This window comes from Gymnoscopelus braueri, assembly GCF_963280865.1.
Source record: "Gymnoscopelus braueri genome assembly, chromosome: 8".
NCBI lineage: Eukaryota > Metazoa > Chordata > Actinopteri > Myctophiformes > Myctophidae > Gymnoscopelus > Gymnoscopelus braueri.
This window is the reverse complement of record NC_137609.1, coordinates 55,059,130-55,078,120: the sequence shown is the minus strand read 5'-3', so window position 1 is coordinate 55,078,120 and position 18,991 is coordinate 55,059,130. Positions and strand designations below refer to the sequence as shown.

General features: G+C 43.7%; 1 protein-coding gene across 2 annotated transcripts in view; it reads right to left on the bottom strand.

Annotated features, from left to right (window-relative positions):
• Positions 1-1,673: 1,673 nt before the first annotated feature.
• Positions 1,674-18,991, bottom strand: part of LOC308089793 (U2 snRNP-associated SURP motif-containing protein) — a 51,668-nt gene continuing 34,350 nt past the window's right edge. The window contains exons 17-24 of one of the 2 annotated variants that reach the window (XM_080434718.1): positions 18,663-18,788; positions 17,347-17,563; positions 14,515-14,595; positions 13,707-13,770; positions 13,302-13,455; positions 11,381-11,491; positions 4,215-4,402; positions 1,674-3,749 (exon numbers count right to left, since the gene is read on the bottom strand). In XM_080434718.1, coding sequence (XP_080290844.1) covers positions 3,629-3,749; positions 4,215-4,402; positions 11,381-11,491; positions 13,302-13,455; positions 13,707-13,770; positions 14,515-14,595; positions 17,347-17,563; positions 18,663-18,788 — 1,062 coding nt within the window. In that variant the 3' untranslated portion in view covers positions 1,674-3,628. The remainder of the gene's footprint in view (positions 3,750-4,214; positions 4,403-11,380; positions 11,492-13,301; positions 13,456-13,706; positions 13,771-14,514; positions 14,596-17,346; positions 17,564-18,662; positions 18,789-18,991) is intronic. The other variant, XM_080434719.1, reaches the window with a different exon arrangement.

Here is an 18,991-nt window from a genome sequence, read left to right as displayed (position 1 = left end):
TGATGTGACAATAAAACTGATTCTGATTCTGATTCTGATTCTGATAAGGATAGGATATGAGGACATGAGATTTAGGGAAGGGGTGTGGTTTACCAGGCTAGGCCGGGGCATCTTCCTCTCTCTCTCCTCGGCTTTCATGCTCACCGTGCTCTCAGCCACCAGCGCACATTTTTACACACACAATAATGTACCCGCCCACCTGAGGACATCTCACAAAAGCACACACTGTGCCTGCCCTGTCAACTGAGCGGCACCCCCAGGGTCCTAGTGCCGATCGTATACAGCACACAAACAACAAACTGAAATGGACAGGTGCGTAGAAGTAATGAACTTGACCTACTGACATGGACAGGTGCGTAGGAGTAATGAACTTGACCTACTGACGTGGACAGGTGCGTAGGAGTAATGAACTTGACCTACTGACGTGGACAGGTGTGTAGGAGTAATGAACTTGACCTACTGACGTGGACAGGTGTGTAGGAGTAATGAACTTGACCTACTGACGTGGACATGTGCGTAGGAGTAATGAACTTGACCTACTGACGTGGACAGGTGTGTAGGAGTAATGAACTTGACCTACTGACGTGGACATGTGCGTAGGAGTAATGAACTTGACCTACTGACGTGGACAGGTGTGTAGGAGTAATGAACTTGACCTACTGATATGGACAGGTGCGTAGGAGTAATGAACTTGACCTACTGACGTGGACAGGTGCGTAGGAGTAATGAACTTGAGAAGAGCATCGTATGTTACAACGCTTCGGTCGCTCTGACCATCAGATAAAAAAACTAATTTGTTTTTAACTCATTTTAGAAATGGCTTTAGGGCTGTTAATGGGTTCATTGTTCAGCCCTACATCACAGAACTAAACAAAATAAAAAAAACGTGCAAAGGTCTCCGCCAGGTCAGGTACGTTATTATGGCCAGGTGGCGCTATAATAGGCCAATGTGAAAAGGGTGGCATTTCTTCTTAGGTCTTTCACGGCAATCGGACACTGCATTCATGATTTGAGGCATTTTGTTCCAAAAATGTGGTTTGCTAAATTAGACCTGCTGGTGGCGCTATAACAGGCCACGTGAAAAGGGTGGCTTTTCTTCCTCAGCCTAGTGGGAATGTGTGTGTGAAATTTCACGGAAATAGGGTATTTTGTTCAGAACGGACCAATCCTGCAAACTTTTGAAGCCAACCTTAGCCAATGAGAATAGAATCTGGAAATTCGGACAGATCCGGGTTGATCACATGACTATAAAGATACTGTGTACTGATTTGCATGACTTTGGATAAAATCTGTAGGAGTAATATAAAAAATTGGTTTTGCACAAATCCGCCTCCTGGTGGCGCTATAACAGGCCAATGTGAAACATTTGAGGCAGAGGTTCTGCTCTGCCATCCAGGGAGTGTGTGTGCACAGTTTCACAGCGACCGGGCCAACGGTGCCGGAGATTAGCTGGTAACACACGGACGGACACACGGACGGACGGACGGACGGACGGACGGACGGACAGGGGGCAAAACATACTCTCTCGCCATGCCTTTCGGCCTGGCGGAGACAATAAGTAATAAGCCTCATCAATGGAGAACATCCTCCACTTTACAAAGCAGTGTGTGGGAATAAAATAATAAAGTCAGACACTCCTCATCACCGGGAACAATTTATTTTGTCAGGTTTTTTTTTCACGGAACTAGTAGCAACATTCTGTTCAAATCTTCCATTTTTAAAACAAAACGTTAAAACAAAGAAAATATACAGTATATAACTAATTACAATGTTCAAACTTCATCATACAAAAAAAGAAGAAGAAGAAGAAAAACAGTGCGCTGAATCTCGTGAAGCGAGAAGAAGAAGAAGACATCAGGGTTTAAAAGGAAGAGCGAGGAAACCACGTGACGTCAGTAGGCTCCTCCCCCGAGGCGTGATTCATACCCAGTTGCACGCTGCGTGAGTGTCGCCGGAAAGAGCAGATCTACAAGCTCATAGAGCATTGGTTCTCAAAGTGGGGTCCGGCAAAATGAGATTATATAGCATCACAATAATTTAACTTTTATACTTTAGCTATTCAAAAATAGCAGATCTATAAGCTCAAGCTATGAGCTTGTAGATCTGCTATTTTTTTGAAAAAGTCGTTAACATTTTGTGCAAATCTTTGAATACTTTTAGATTCTTTTATGTTTCATGCGAACATTTTTAACTCAAATCTTTGCTTCTGGGGGGGGGGGGGGGGGACAAAATATTTGAGATGGGGGTCCACGGCCAAACACATAGTTTTGGGGGTCCTTGACGTGAAAAGAGTTCGAGAACCACTGTCAGAGAGCATAGCAGTGGCGGCCATTTTGTTTACCGGCCCTGGTTCCACAGATAGAACCATTCATTAATTTTTTTCCTTAGAGATTTGCGAAAACATTCATATCAATTATTTTAAGCCGGGAACCAAGCCACCCAGGCTCCTGGTGAATCATGACCATAAAACATTTGATTCTGTGTCGAAACAATATTTGTAAACCGCAAAAGATACCTACTAACTTTACCTTTTTTTCCCTGTTTTTGGGCGGTGTAGCCGCCCCTATAAGTGGGGTTGGGACACCTCATTAGTATTAATTTCCTGCACTGTGATTGGCCCACATGGCCCACTTTCCTGTACTGTGATTGGCTGACTCTATTGGCTGACTCTATTCAGCACTGTGATTGGCTAGCGAGACACATGATGACATTAATAACCTATAAATAGGATTATGCACTTCCAAAAATCATTTTTTTTTGGAAGTGAGCTTCCATCACTGTGATGACCACACCGCCCACTTCACACTGGGTGTGATTTTTTTGGGCGGTGAAACCGCCCCTATAAGTGAGGTTTTGGGCGGTGAAACCGCCCCTATAAGTGAGGTTTGGAAATTTGTACAATTATCCTGCGCTGTGATTGGCCAAAAAGTACCCCGCCTAACCCTGCACCGTGATTGGCCAATCACAGTCTATTCAGGACTGTGATTGGCCAGTGTCACATGACACATGTGCATATCCCTATATAAGAAACCATAACTTGAAAGAAAACATAAGTTTGTTTTTTTCAAGTTGTGGTTTCGTCCATCATAAGTGTTTCAATAAATGTATTTATTTTTTGTACATGATTGGTTGACTCCATTCAGTATTGTGATTAGCTAGCAAGACACCGCCCACTTCACACTGGGTGTGATTTTTTTCCTGTTTTCAGGTTTGGTTCGAGGCTTAAAATAATCAATATGAATATTTTCAGAAATCTCTCTGGGAAAATGAATGGGCTTTCTATCTGTGGAAGCAGGGCCGGTAATCGAAAGGGCGATCTGCTCTTTTAGATGAGCGCGACAACAGTCTGAGTGAAAGGAGAGTCATTAAAATGTGTAGTGAGGAGAACAGGAAGTGGGTGGTGTTGTAGTGAGAAGGAGAACAGGAACAGGAAGTGGGTTTGTGTTGTTGCAGAAACACTGGGCTGAGCGATCCGGAGAATGGCCGACGGTGGAAGAATTCAGCACGAAACTAAAACAGAACAAAAAGAGGACAGACAGACAGACAGACAGACAGACAGACAGACAGACAGACAGACAGACAGACAGACAGACAGACAGACAGACGAGGTTCTTGTGTGTCGTTTTCGTCAACGTTTGCTCCTCTTGGTCTTGTGGGAGCGATGCGGCGACCGCGATCTGGACCTGAGAGACGACTTCTTGTCCGGCGACGGCGACTTGGAGCGCTTGGACCGCTTCGGCGACTTTGTTCTGTGACATCACAAATCGGTAGAGAGAGAGAGAGAGAGAGAGAGAGAGAGAGAGAGAGAGAGAGAGAATGGAAATTAACCTTTAGTGCAGTGATTCTCAAACGTTTTTCATTTTCACGGACCCCCATTGTACTTTGCTTAAGGGCCGCGGACCACTGGGGTTGAACCGGGCCTGAGAGTGTAGGCCTTACGATCTGCAAGGTCATAGCTCTCACAGCACGGCACTCTGTGCCGCACTGTGAGCGCTTGTAGATCTGCAATTTTTCAAAAGACAAATAAATCTAAAAATGACACAGATTCTTCCCCGATCTAAATGGGTTAAGTTGTCACTTCCTTTAACATGTGATGTCACTTCCTTTAACATGTGATGTCACTTCCTTTAACAGGTGATGTCACTTCCTGTAACAGGTGATGTCACTTCCTTTAACCTGTGATGTCACTTCCTTTAACAGGTGATGTCACTCACTTTACAGGCGAGCTGCTCCTGCATATCTGCTCCTCAGAGTCTCTGCTCCTCCCTCTCCGTCTGTCCCGGTCCTCCTCGCCCCGCCGGCTCCTCTCTTTGTCTCCTCCTCCTCTCTTGTCCTCCTTCGACCTGTCTTTGGACTTGGACGCAGACCTCCCTCGTTTCTCCTCCTTGTCCTTGTCAAACTCCTGCGGTGGATCAAACCAGACGAGGAACACTTTGTTTTTGTTTGTTTCTCATTTATTTATTCAGGGAAGCCCATAGGGCATAGCAGTGGCGGCCATTTTCTGGTTCCACTTCAAAATAGTCAATGCATTTTCCCCATTGACATTTCCAAAAATATTTTTTATCAATTCATGTAAGCCTAGAATCAAACCATCCAGGGTCCTGGTGAATCATTTTTTTCTGTGATTTTATTTTATTATATATTTAATTATATGATATACTATATTTAATAAATGCCCTTTGTTTTGCCGTTTTCAAAAAAGTTTTTTCACAGAATCAAACGTTTTATGGTCATGATTCACCAGGACCCTGGATGGCTTGATTCTAGGCTTAAAATAATTGATATAAATATTTTTGGAAATGTCAATGGGAAAAATGCATTGACTATTTTGGAGTGGAACCAGAAAATGGCCGCCACTGCTATGCCCCATTGAGAGCAAGCTCTCTTTTTCAAGGACGCCCTGATAACAGCATATAAAACACATACATAATGAGAAACAATAACAAACATTTGAATCACATCACAATCGTCACAGATGCAAATAAACATAGTGTTACATGGAACTGGTGCAGTCTCTATGTAGTGTGTCCTCAAGAAGCACCCTGAATGTCTCTATGTAGTGTGTCCTCAAGAAGCACCCTGAATGTCTCTATGTAGTGTGTCCTCAAGAAGCACCCTGAATGTCTCTAGTGTGTCATCAAGAAGCACCCTGAATGTCTCTATGTAGTGTGTCCTCAAGAAGCACCTTAAATGTCTCTATTGAGCCCAATCGCTCCAGTTTCAGAGAGTCCTGACGTTTGTTCCATTTGTGTGGAGCATAATACATGAAAGCAGTCTTTCCTTGGTCACTGCTCTTACGTGGACTGGTATATCTAATGTGTGTTTGTGAACGTGTTGAATGTCCAGTAACCTTTGGTTCTAAAAGCGAGGATAGATATAAAGGAAGCTTACCACACAAGGCCTTATAAATACATAAAATACAATGTTGCTCTCTACGAACTGCGAGAGATGGCCAACCCACTTTATCATATAAAATACAGTGATACTGTGGTAGACTGCTTCAAGAGGCTTCAGTGTGGAGAGTGAAGCATGTATATACAGCACATCACCATAGTCAAACACAGACATTATGACAGATTGAATAACAGTTTTTCTGCTGGCAAAAGAAAAAACAGGACCCGTTTCTATGGAGGAAACCAATCGGTCCTCTTAGTTTTTTGGTAAGGTTCTCCACATGAACCTTAAATGAGAGCTTGGAATCTCGCCAAACGCCCAGGTATTTATCAGATGAGACCAGCTCAATGTGTTCACCTTTTCACATCATGGTCCTTTGTTGGGACACTTTAGGATTTTAACCATTCCAGTGCCTGAACGATTCTCGTGGAATGCCCTACCAAAAGGAGTAAAGGAGTGTAAAACGATAGTTACGAATGTAACTACGGTTCTATGAGTCCCGAATGACCGCCAGAGGCGGTGCTTAAAGCACTGAATAGTTCCTTCGCGCATGCGCATCTCGAGTATTGTATACCAACAATCGTCACTTGTGACCCCTGGATGACCCGGAGGAGACTATATCATCCGGGAATCATCAAGGGATCTTTTCCTATAGAATCTTCTCGCGTGAAGACGAGGATTCTGAGCGACAGAGCACTCTGGCGGTCATTCGGGACTCATAGAACCGTAGTTACATTCGTAACTATCGTTCTATTTCGTCCCTGCTAACCGCCAGAGGCGGTGCTTAAAGCACTGAATGACTCATACCAAACGAGTCGCGAGGAATCCTGGTTACAAACCTTAGACGGTAGAACCGGACTCTGGGAAGAGGACCACGCACAGTGGATGGGGAGTGGCAACATTCACCCTATAAAATCTAGAGAACGTGCCCGGTGATGCCCATGAGGCAGCGGCACAGATGTCCTCCAAGGGAACCCCTCTCAGGGCGGCCCATGACGTGGAGACACTCCTGGTAGAGTGGCACCTGACGCCAGATGGGCGACGATTACTCGCCCCATAGCGTGATCGATGGCATCCACAATATAGTGGGCCAGGCGCTGTCTGGAGAGAGCGCAACCTTTGTTAGGACCACCATAAGAAAGGAAGAGCCGTTCTGACCGCTGAATGCACGCAGAAGGTCTGACATAGGCTCTCAGGGCCCGCACAGGGCACAACAGTTCCAGCTTGTCCATCCACTCTCCTGGTGGAGGGTTAAACTGTGCTAGCCTTATAGGCTGGTTGAGGTGCGAATGTGACAGCACCTCCGGGGAGGAACGCTGTGTTTGGCCACAGAGTGACTAAGCCGTCTGAGTTCCACCTCGGACACAAGTCATTGACAGACTGGGCGTGCAGCTCGCTGACACGCTCGCTGAGGTAAAGGCCAGGAGGAATGCTGTCTTACATAACACCCACTTAGACTCCGCCTGAGCCAGGGGCTCAAAGGGAGGCCTGCATAGCGCATCCAGCACTATGGGAGATCCCATGCTGGAGTTCTCAGGGCTCTTGGAGGATGCAACCTCAGGGCCCCCCTCAGGAAGAGGGACACTAGACCGTGGCTTCCCCACTGTGGCTGTGCCATTATAGATTATAGCACGTCAATATGATATTGCTGCTAGTATGTACACTCTTAGAGTAGAAGGAGAATAAGAGGGACTGCAGAAGCTCCAGAAAAGTAGGCACAGAGCAACGCACTGGGTCCTCACCCTGACCTATACACCAGTTGCAAAACAGCTTCCGTCTGTTATCATACTGTAGCCTGGTGGATGGTGCTCATGTCTTCAGGATGTTGTGCCTGTAATGCACAATCTATGTAATGCGCTTTGGAAAAAAGCGCTATATAAATGCACCATTTACCATTTAAGCCTGACTGGGTCCGCACGGCTGCTCAGCAGCGGTTTGGGCCCTCCGGCAGCCAAACACACAATCGGAGGTGTCGAGGATTGGGATGCCAGATCCGACCTCTCATGTCGGGGAGGCGCCATGGCGCCCTGCGACTGAGTCTGTGCAACAGAGGAAACCAAGTCCTCCCTGGCCAGAAGGGGGCTACCAGCGGCATGGTGTGACCCTCCTGAAGAACTCTCTGAGGCGCTGGTCGTATTAGAGGAAGCAGTGGAAAGGCATATGCAGTGCCTCTGGCCAAGGGTGAGCCAGCGCATCTTGGCCCAGAGGGCTGGTCGTCTCCGCTAGGGAGAACCGGGTGGGTCGACGCCTCTGAGGCGAAGAGGTCCCCCTCTGCCGCAGAGGCCCCAGGTGGTGTACACCACCTCTGGATGGAGGCACCACTTTTTTCCCTGCTCTCCTGATAGGTAAATTGCCCGTAGGCTGATCAGGCGGGGGGCTTGGTCCCACCCTGATCATTTACATTATACACGGTCGAGGTGTTGCCTTGATATGCGGGGCCAGGGCAAGGAGACACTGCTGTGACCTCCTGATCTTCCTGTGTCCGTGCCACTTGGCATCCAAGTGGCCTCTCTGGGGCAAGGAAAGGAGGTTTAAGATGTCGTCCACCCGACGGGCGGACGGACAGGCTGTCATAGTCATGGCGTTTAAAGCCACGTCAATGAATGTTGTGGCCTGAGATGGTTCTAGGCCACTTTTCTCCTAGTCCCAGATGGGCCACGTGGGACGGGAGACGTGCTGTATTTCTGGATACAGAGCACTCATGTCTGAGGCTGCAGAGGCGCAACTGCCGCTGCCACACACCTTGTGAACGCCCTCGGGGAGAGGGAGAGCCCGAATGGTGGCACCCTGAACTGCCAGTGGTGGCCTTGATAGGCAAGTTAAAGCTAAGAAGATGCTGTAAACAACTTCTTCACCATTTCAGTGGTAGCAAAAGACCACAGTGGAAAGCTGCTAGTTGTACTCCATGATGGCAGCTTACATGTCAACGAAGAAGTCCGAGAGAGGATCCCAAAGGTGAAACTTCAAACGATAGCTGTTAATAGGAGCCTGAGCTACAAACTACTTGTAGCTTTATATCAAAATAGAGGCCATATGCTGGAGGAAGGGAGCGCGTAGCTGCCTAATCAGCAGACAGAGGTTTGAAACCAAACAAGCTAATCCACAGTAGCTGTTAATAAGAGCCTGAGCTACAAACTACTTGTAGCTTTATATCAAAATAGAGGCCATGTGCTGGAGGAAGGGAGCGCGTAGCTGCCTGTACCAAATAGGCTAATCACAACAATATAGGCAATATGGCTGAAATAGCAGCTTGAGCCACTGGTAGCTACCAGCTAGGCTAACAACAACAAAGCTATAAACAATAGCTGTTAACCAAAGCTTGAACACAAGCTATGAACGCTGCTATAAGCTATACACAATATAGCTGTATAATAGAAGCTTGAGCCACTGGTGGCTACCAGCTAGGCTAACAACAACAGAGCTATACACAATAGCTGTTAACTAAAGCTTGAACACAAGCTATGAACGCTGCTATAAGCTCAACACAATATACTATGTACAGTATATAGCTTTCACTAGAAAATGCTTATTAAAAGCAACAACCAGAGATGATAGTTAGTGTTTGTTAACTAACGCCCCTCATGCTGGGAACAGGGCGCATCATGGCTTGTCACCAGCAGAAGCTAATCAACAGGTTTATAGTCAAGCAGCGTGCTTATCAACAAAAAATTAAGCGAACGTCGGGTAATGTCCAGGCGCCTCGGTGCGGCTGCAGAGTGAGACTAGGACACTCGTTTATGACATTGTGCGTTTGTTCAACACTCAACTCTTAGCACAAAGTTTATTTTCATACAATAGACCTATGTATTACATTTCAACAATACAAGTAATTCGATCATATAATCGGAGCGCTCAGGCTACCGTTCACAGACAAACAAACCGTATGCTGGGGTAAGGCGGCGCTCACGCAAGCCTTTACCGACAGAGGTCCGGTCGTGATCCAAACAAATATAAATTTGAACGTCATCTTAGTGCGGATATTACCGCTAACAACGGTGACCCACCTTTTGACCGAAGAGGGAAACAAGACCCTCATTGACGGTGAAAGAGATCCGACGCTAACGCGTCCACGTGAATATCCTCCGCTCATGGAGGAGATAAATAGTCGCAGCTCCTGGAGGGCGAACAACCGCTACTCCGGCCGTCCCATACGGCCACGGAGCTACCAGCGACTTTAATAATAAGGTAGGTTGCACACCAATGCATTGCATAGTAATGCATTGCAGCTCGGTGCAAACCATGTTTGCAACTCGCGCGCGAGAAGAAAAAAGGATAAGATCCCTTGATGATTCCCGGATGATATAGTCTCCTCCGGGTCATCCAGGGGTCACAAGTGACGATTGTTGGTATACAATACTCGAGATGCGCATGCGCGAAGGAACTATTCAGTGCTTTAAGCACCGCCTCAGGCGGTTAGCAGGGACGAAATAGAACCCTACTCACTTTCAAAACTGCCCTAAAGATACACCTTCAGGAGGCTGCAATTCGAAAATGGCCCCTGTCTAAGTCTTAACCTACCCCCCCCCCCCCCCCCACCTCCCCATTTTTTATTCTTCTCTTGTACATATGTAAGCTGTAAGCTGATTGTATGACATTCTGTATAGTAGTGTGTATATCTGTCTGTCTCTTATATGTCATCATGATTTGTGTGCATGGGGTTCTCATCTTAAACAAGCTCAGTGCTTAATGAGTCTTCCAGTTTAGTAGACCTTGTATTATGAATGTGTACTTCCATGTACTGATGTTCTCATGTCTTACTAAATAAAGTACATCAATCAATCAATCAATCAATCTCTATTAACAATTCCTATAGGGGGGGTCCCTTACAGGTCTATAACTCTGAGAGTGTACACATGGAACCAAATGGACCCTTACAGGTCTGTAACTCTGAGAGTGTACACATGGAACCAAATGGACCCTTACAGGTCTGTAACTCTGAGAGTGTACAAAAGGAACCAAATGGACCCTTACAGGTCTGTAACTCTGAGAGTGTACAAAAGGAACCAAATGGACCCTTACAGGTCTGTAACTCTGAGAGTGTACACATAGAACCAAATGGACCCTTACGGGTCCATTTGGTTCCTTTTGTACACTCTCAGAGTTATGGGTGGTCCTTGAAATGTAAAGGTTAAATAACTACTGGTATATTAATAGTATATCAGACATAAAGACCACATAACCAGCTCTGACAGTGTAGATATAAAAAACCTGGTTCCGGAAACGGTTCCAAACGTGATGGAACCGGTTCCGGTTACTCAATGTTGGATCTGGAATCCTCCGGTTTCCGGATCCAAACCCTAGTCAATATTAAAGGGGCATTTAGATTTATTATCTGAATGAAATCATTATTTCAGTGTCTCTGGGTGTAAAACTAAGATAAATCCCATTCAAACACCAAAGACACTTGTACTTTTACGTATGACAAATAGTGAGAATAGCCGATCTACAAGCTTGTTGGCATTTTCACTATGTTCACTACTAATGCCACACCCAAAATAGGTACACCGGGTTGAAAAGATTTGATGCTATATCAACTAATTTAGCTGGGGACACCGGGAAGCCCCTTCAAGGACTCCTTGCTGAGACCCCATATTGAGAAACCAGTGGCATTAAAGGACGACTTCACCCATTCTCCACCTGTTTTCATATAATTGTTCCTCACCAATGATCATTATAATATGGTACCATTTGTTTCTACTTGCTATGGGTCTCAGAGGAGGGCTGTGGACAGTTCAGAAACCCGGCTACCAGTGACATCATCGATGGGGAACCCAAGCTATTAGAAACTGCAGGCTTTCTATTACTGGGAAGTTATAGCGTGCTGTAATGGAAGCCATTGTTCTCGTGTGAATACAATGTAAATAAATAAAAAAAAATCTCGTTTGACTTTTTTTTTTATCATGAATTAGTGAGGACCATTTATATGAAGATAGGTTGAAAATGGGTGAAGTCGTCCTTTAACGCGCAGGAGCAGGTAGGAACCAACCTTCTGCAGCAGCTTGTTCCTGTAGTGCTGCACTTGCTGTTGCACGCTCCTGCCGCACTTCCTGGGCCTCTTACCAGACTCCAACTCATCCTGGATCTTCATCACCTTCACCTGCAGGGACAACCACAGAAGAAGAAGCGCGTCATGTATTCTGTAGTTAGTGCATACATGGGCAACTGGCGGTCCGGGGGCCACATGCGGCCCCCACCTTTACTTAATGCGGCCCCCAGGTTAATATCAGAATACTGATATATTACTGATTTCAGCTGTACTTTACTTCAACTGATTTACAATCGCGCTGCGACACGTTTTGAGCTTGTAGATCGGCTATTTTTGCTACTTTTGTGTGACATCGAAGTACGGCATTCATTTAGGAAAGAAGTTCAAATAGAGCGATAAGAGGGAGTGTAGAAATATAGTGGCCATCTACATCATCAAAGTTGCATCACCCCTGCTGTATAACCTTAACGATGCAATATGGGGACGCTTGGGTGGGGGTGCAGTGGTAAAGTGGCTGCCCACCGACCACAGAGGTTGTGGGTTCGAGCGGTGCATCCAGTTTTGTTGAGCGTCTGTAGTGCTTGGCAACGTGTCGTCACCACGGGGAAGTGACACAAACAAACATGTGTGTGGGGAGGAATGCAACGACTAAATTGGGGAGAAAAAGGGGTAAAAAGCAAAAGCACAACACATTTAAAATGCTATATTATTATAAAATAATTAAAATAAAGGTATTCAAATGTGACTTTTACCACCACTGCCTGTGTGTGCGTTAGGGCATTCACAACTAATGATTTTTACTAATCGACTCATTTGACCAAGTACTAGTCGACTAGTCGACTAGTCGAAATTTACATTTAAGGATCTACACCATGAATTTAAAAAAAATATTTGATATTTAATATCATATGGTGTATGTCCCTCAAACCTTTTTCAAAAGGTTTGAGCCTAAATCATCACTCAGATATACTCATCCCAAGTCAATTGTCTCTGGCTTATACAGCACTTTCAGCTGCAATACCAAAACGTCCTCTTGGGCAGGGGGGCTACTGAGCAATTCTGTCTGTTAATACAAAAAAATATTTAAAAAAATATTTAAAAAAAAGGGAAAAAAAGGAAAAATTCTGCATAAAAAGAAGCATCTAAGAAAAATACAAAATCGAAAAAAAAACACTTTGAACATTTTTGAACAATTCCACCAAGTGTTTGAGGTGCCTGTTTCACCCACTTCCGGGGGGCGGAGCCAAAATCCGAGCCCGAAGTATTTGTTCGTAGAAAAAGTTTCGGAGCGATTCGGGCACTTTTCATTTAACATTGGGTTTGCCATCAATAATGTTTGTGACATCATAAACATTTCCATTCTGAGATCGCCTGTTCAGACACGCCCATTCTGGAAATCCATGAAATGAGAAGGAATGACTGAATTAAAAATAAAAACATTTTTTTGGGTACAAGAGACACTGGGGACCCCAAAAAATACAAAAAAACAAGAAAAAAGTGATTTTCATGGTGTAGACCCACATTTTTTTAGGGGGGGGCATTGTTTTAATGCCATCCTACTACTATTATTATTATCCTACTGCCCTTATTTTTTATGGCGTTTTAAGGGAAGCGCTTCTGGCACAGCAGCACAGCACCACAGCAGCGTCTCCAAGGATCCCCATTGCCGAATAATAGGCTTTTATTGGGCATACTTTTGACCCCCTTTTGATAAAAAATAAAGTCAGGAGGATAATAATAATAGTAAGATGGGCCATTACTATGGCATTAAAGCAAAAAAAAAATCAACTATTCGACTAGTACCAACAGAGTCGACTAGTGGTTATACTAGTCGACTAGTCGACTAGTTGGTGAAAGCCCTAGTGTGCGTGTGCATACGCAGAGCTGTTCACACTGACTATCACTCAAACAGGTGACTTGCCTCCAGCTCCCTCAGCCGTTTCCTCTTCACCTCAGACATCTGGAAACTCTTCAGCGAACTGGCAAAGTCTGCGTCGTCGTACTGACGACCGACCGACTCCTCATCGCTGCTGTCGTTGTCCGACTCCCCGCCTTCTGCGCCGTGATTGGTCGAACTGAAGCCCAGGAGGGGGAGGGGGAGGGGAGGGGGGGGGAGAGAGAGAGAGAGAGAGAGAGAGAGAGAGAGAGAGAGAGAGAGAGAGAGAGAGAGAGGAAAGAGTTAATCAAACTAATTGATTTTCGGGAACATTATTTAATTTCGACTGAATTTAGGACCTACTGTCCACTCTGTTATTAAATGTGATCTTTAGGACCTACTGTCAACAGTGTTACAAATGATCAGTTTAGTGAGAGTATGAAAATGTACCTTTCATTGATGTCTTCCTCACTGTCTCTCTCCACCACACTGTCCCACTTAGACTCTGTCCTCGCTGAAGACCCCAAAAAAAAAGAGAGATCTCAGTGAAATGATCTAATTCACTTATGTGAGACCAATTCTATATTAAAAAAATATGTATTCCCATTATTTAAACATCTCTCTCAACGGGGAAAAAAACAAACTTATATTTTTTTAATTAATTTAGTATCAAATTAACACATTAACTGCCAAAGACGTTTATAAACGTCTTTGGGAATTCAGCTATTGCCTGCCAAAGACGTTTAAAAACGTCCTGGAAAAAAAAAGAAGAAAAAAAAAAAAATTTCAACAAAAAAAAAAAATCTAAAAAGATTCTCTAATTATTTAGTATTGACACTCTTTCGATATTCCAAACGATATTTTCAAACATCAAACAACACATGACAACAAGGTCATAATGACCTCGTTGACATTTGTGAAACCACACCTGAATCTCATCTGTGATTAAAAATTATCTGGGATCAATCATACTGGAGAAAAATATTCTGTGGCTATGCGAAAAGGTACCAAAATCGTTCAAAACCTGGCAGAGGCTACAGACTGTTCTGAAAAAACTCTGGCAGTCAATGTGTTAACAGCCATTAGTACTGACCGTTTTATTTCACCTTTTAGCTTAGCACATTCATTCTGTGTTATTTTCAATTATAGTGAGGGCTCTCTAAGTCTGTATGTTCTGTATGTATTGATTATGGATTATAACATGTTATTATATCACAATGTTCTTTCCATATGGTTTGACAATGTAGCTGACATTTACCTTGAGAGAAAGCTTCTGTGTCGCTCATCTGTTCCCATTTAGACAGAGCGACTGTGGACACCACAGAGCTACCATCGTCTACTGGAGGAAAAACACACATCCTGTTATATGTCAAAGTGATGAAGATGATTCACGGTTTGGACCACATGAACCCTAGCATCGTCCCTATTCTGGGGTGAAACATTTGGTGAAAATAGCCGTGGGAAATGCTCAGTACAGGATTAACCAATTAAGACCTGCAACGCATCTGTGTCACTTTAGATTTCTTTGGCTATTCAAAAATAGCAGATATACAAGCTCATAGCGCGGCACTATGAGCTTGTAGATCTGCTATTTTTGAAAAATCTTGAAATCGTTAGGATTTAGAAAACATTTTTAGAATCGCCTCAGGTCTTAATGGGTTAACGGAAGGACCAAACGGCATGGAGAAAGTGAAAGAAGACGGAACTATCGCCGAAAAAAAGCGCCGAAATGTAGAAGCAGCGGCAGCTCAAGGAGCGCTAAAGCTGTGAAACGCGCCGGTGAAGTGTCAATGTTCACTCTGCTGTCTGACTGGGCCAATAACATCAGGACAGATCCTATCCACCTGTTTCCTAGGCTTTTCACTGTGTTCCACTTCCTGTCTTTTGATCCAATGAAATCCAATGAAACCGGTCAGATGACTAATGATATCCAATGAAATTCGACAGGAAGTGGAAAACACACAGCCAAGAAACAGGTGAATACCACCCATATTATCATGGACTGTTCACTCTGCTGCCCCCTCTGGCTAAAAGGTTCCACAGCATCCAGGTTGCAAAACAGCTGGATTTCGCACTAGTTTCTTCCCCCCCCCCCCAAAGCCATAAGACTTGTGAACATTAAATAAGTGTAATATCATGTATATGCTGCTGAGGACTCCATGCTGTGCCATACAGGTGTTTTTTTGGATTTTAACTAGGAGTACTTTTAGGTGCCGTTTACACGACAAAAGGTCTCTACAGAAAACGGCAAAATAAAGTAACAGATGTGCCGTCCGTTTGGGGGGGGGGGGGGGGGGGGGGGGTGGTTTGTGGACAAATACATAATTTGACATGAAGATGTTTAAGAACCACTGGTTTAAACAACATTAGGAAACAAGTCCAAATAAGCAAACTACACTTTAGAAACAAGCCCAAAGTCGCTTATAATAAGTGGACATGGCAACCAAACAAACGGTTGTGATAGGAAGAAGACCCGTCACCGCCACCTAGCCACCTGGCATGCACACTACAGCGTTTTAAATCACTGGAGCGTCTCCCGTGTAAATGCATAATAAAAAGTGACGACGCAAACAGCACTTTGTCTGTTTTCTGTTCTGATCGTCGTCGTCTAAACGTGACCTTGGCTTTAGATGTCAGTAAGCCAGTGGAACGGCATATCGTTCAATCATGCATTTTATGTATTGTTGAATGACAATAAAATTCCTAAGACAATAATTTGATGACCAGCGGACCGGTAGCGGTAGTGGCAGCGGTTCCGGTAGAAGACACTCCTTTGTATCTCCTACCGGAACCGTTGCCGGTCATCAAATTATTGCTACGCGTTGTGAGCTTGTAGATCTGCTATTTTCAAATAGCCAAAGTTTAAATAGGGCTGAAGTGGTTAATGTACGTTTTGTAATAATAATCAAAATCTACAAAGTAACTAGTAACTATAGTTTTTAAATAATTGCAGTGAAGTAAAAGTACAATATTTGCCTCTGAGATGTAGTGGAGTAGAAGTAGAAGTATTGAAATTTGGAAATATTCCAGAAAAGTAAAAGTACTTAAACATTTTACTTAAAGGACAACTTTGTTTTTTTACAACCAAGGTTTATATTTTAACTTGTAATTAAAGTAAATAAAAGATGAGTGTTATTTCTTTTTCATTTACTGCTTTCTATAGTTTTAGCAATTTTCGTGATATTTTTTACAGTGGGCGGGGGCATTCTGACCGGTGGCTAAATATGTATTTTTTACACAATAAAAAAGGTAGAGTGGTCTTTGATGGCCAGATGTGAGTTATTGGGGGCTAGAAGAGCTACTGTAAATAATAATAAAGAAAACACCAGGTTATTGTGTAAAAAAAATTATATATATAAAGATCGCGAAAATTGCTAAAACTATAGAAAGCAGTAAATATTTTTTTTTTAACACTAATCTTTTATTTACTTTAACTCTTACCCTGCCAGAGTTTTTTCAGAACAGTCTGTAGCCTCTGCCAGGGTTTTGACCGATTTTGGTACCTTTTCTGAAAAAGCCACAAAATATTTTTCTCAAGTATGATTGATCCCCAGAAAATTTCTAATCACAGATGAGATTCAGGTGTGGTTTCACAAATGTCAACGAGGTCAATTTGACCTTGTTGTCATGTGTTGTTTGATGTTTGAAAATAGCTCAAAACCAGTGGTTTCAAACCAAAAAACATTGTGAATTGTTTGTCCGTTTCAATTTTAACATTGAAGTGGATGGAGCAGCAAATCTTTGGAAATTGTTATCTCCTTATTCGTTTGGAATATCGAAAAGGTGTCAATACTAAATAATTAGAGAATCTTTTTAGAATTTTTTTTTTTTTTTTTTAAAGTTTTTTTTTTTTTTTTTTCCAAGACGTTTTTAAACGTCTTTGGCAGGCAACAGCTAATTTCTCAAAGACGTTTATAAACGTCTTTGGCAGTTATAGAGTTAATTACAATCTAAAACATAAACCTTGGTTGTAAAAAAACTAAGTTGTCCTTTAAGTAAATGAACTTAGTTACTTTACACCACTGATAATCACACCACTGTACTTTTTGCAAACTGTTAATAAAGTATTCAATTAAGGCTGATCTCTCACAGGGCATTCCGTCGATGTCGTCGGCGGCCGCGGCTCCCAGCGGAACGCCGTCGATGTCGTCTACGGGCACGCCGTCCAGAGGGTCCCACCCCAAGGGGGCGCCGTCCAGGTCGTCCGCCGCCGCCGCGGGGGCGCCGTCCAACGGCAGGCCGTCCAGCGGAGCGCCATCTAGTGGCAGGCCGTCCAGCGGAGCGCCGTCCAGGTCCGGAGACTCCTCCTACCGAAAGGATGACGGACAGGAAGCAGTGTTGTTAACTCTATAACTGCCAAAGACGTTTATAAACGTCTTTGGGCCTTCAGCTATTGCCTGCCAAAGACGTTTAAAAACGTCTTTAAAAAAAAAAAATTCTAAAAAGATTCTCTAATTATTTAAGATTGACACCTTTTCGATATTCCAAACGAATAAGGAGATAACAATTCCCAAAGATTTGCTGCTCCATCCACTTCAATGTTAAAATTGAAACGGACAAACAATTCACAATGTTTTTTGGTTTGAAACTACTGGTTTTGAGTTATTTTCAAACATCAAACAACACATGACAACAAGGTCAAATTGACCTCGTTGACATTTGTAAAACCACACCTGAATCTCATCTGTGATTAGAAATTATCTGGGATCAATCATACTGGAGAAAAATATTCTGTGGCTATGCGAAAAGGTACCAAAATCGGTCAAAACCCTGGCAGAGGCTACAGACTTTTTGAAAAAACTCTGGCAGGGTAAGAGTTAATGTTCGTCGACTAAAACTATGACGAAAACACTGTTGGTCGATGACCGTTTTTCACTGACCAAAATCAAATAGCAACTAAGCTATGATGACTAAATATGGTGACAATTTTGGCAACAAACTTTTTATTTTTTTCTAACAATAAAGTACAACCTTGAACCTTGAACCACTTAAACCCTAGCATCCGTACATACTGGGGAAAACATTCACAGGAAAAAAGCCACGCTCACGCTTGTAGATCGGCTATTGTCTGCTGCGAAGATATTTAACGTTGAGATGTGTTTTTGTGATGATATTTGAACTGGCGGTGCCACTATATATGACTATGAATTGAATACCAAGGACCTCAATGGAAACAAGACCGCAAGGACGTTTTTGAACGGACCTTTTAGACAAAGTATTATAAATGTAACTGTACTGTTTTAATTTTTTTGCCCAATACAATTTTCAATCAATCAAGTGAAAACTAACCTGGCGCCCAGTATTCGTTCTAAAACTAGCCGTATGATCCGGTTTAGAAAAAAGTATAAAAAATAATTGTGTTTCCGGTGGTTGGTTCCGGTTGGCGTCGCATAGTCATCAACGTACCTCAGGTTTGTCCATCATCTCGTCAGCTTTGACCAGACCCAGGAAGATGTTCTGTAAGGTGATCAGATAGGACTCTGGATAGACGGCCCAGTCCTCCCACGCTCTGAAACAACCCATCACCTTTTGCTGGAAGGAGAAAAAACACAGGTCAGGAGCATTAGCAGTCACACAGTCCACAGGGCAGGAGTCCATCTCCTGTTTCTGTAGCGTGAGGCGGCTTGACATGGCGCTAGTATGTCACGGGGACTTAACCCCTACAATCCAACCCTTGATGCTGAGTGCCAAGCAGGGAGACATGGGGGTCCCATTGGTATTGGTGTTTGGTATGA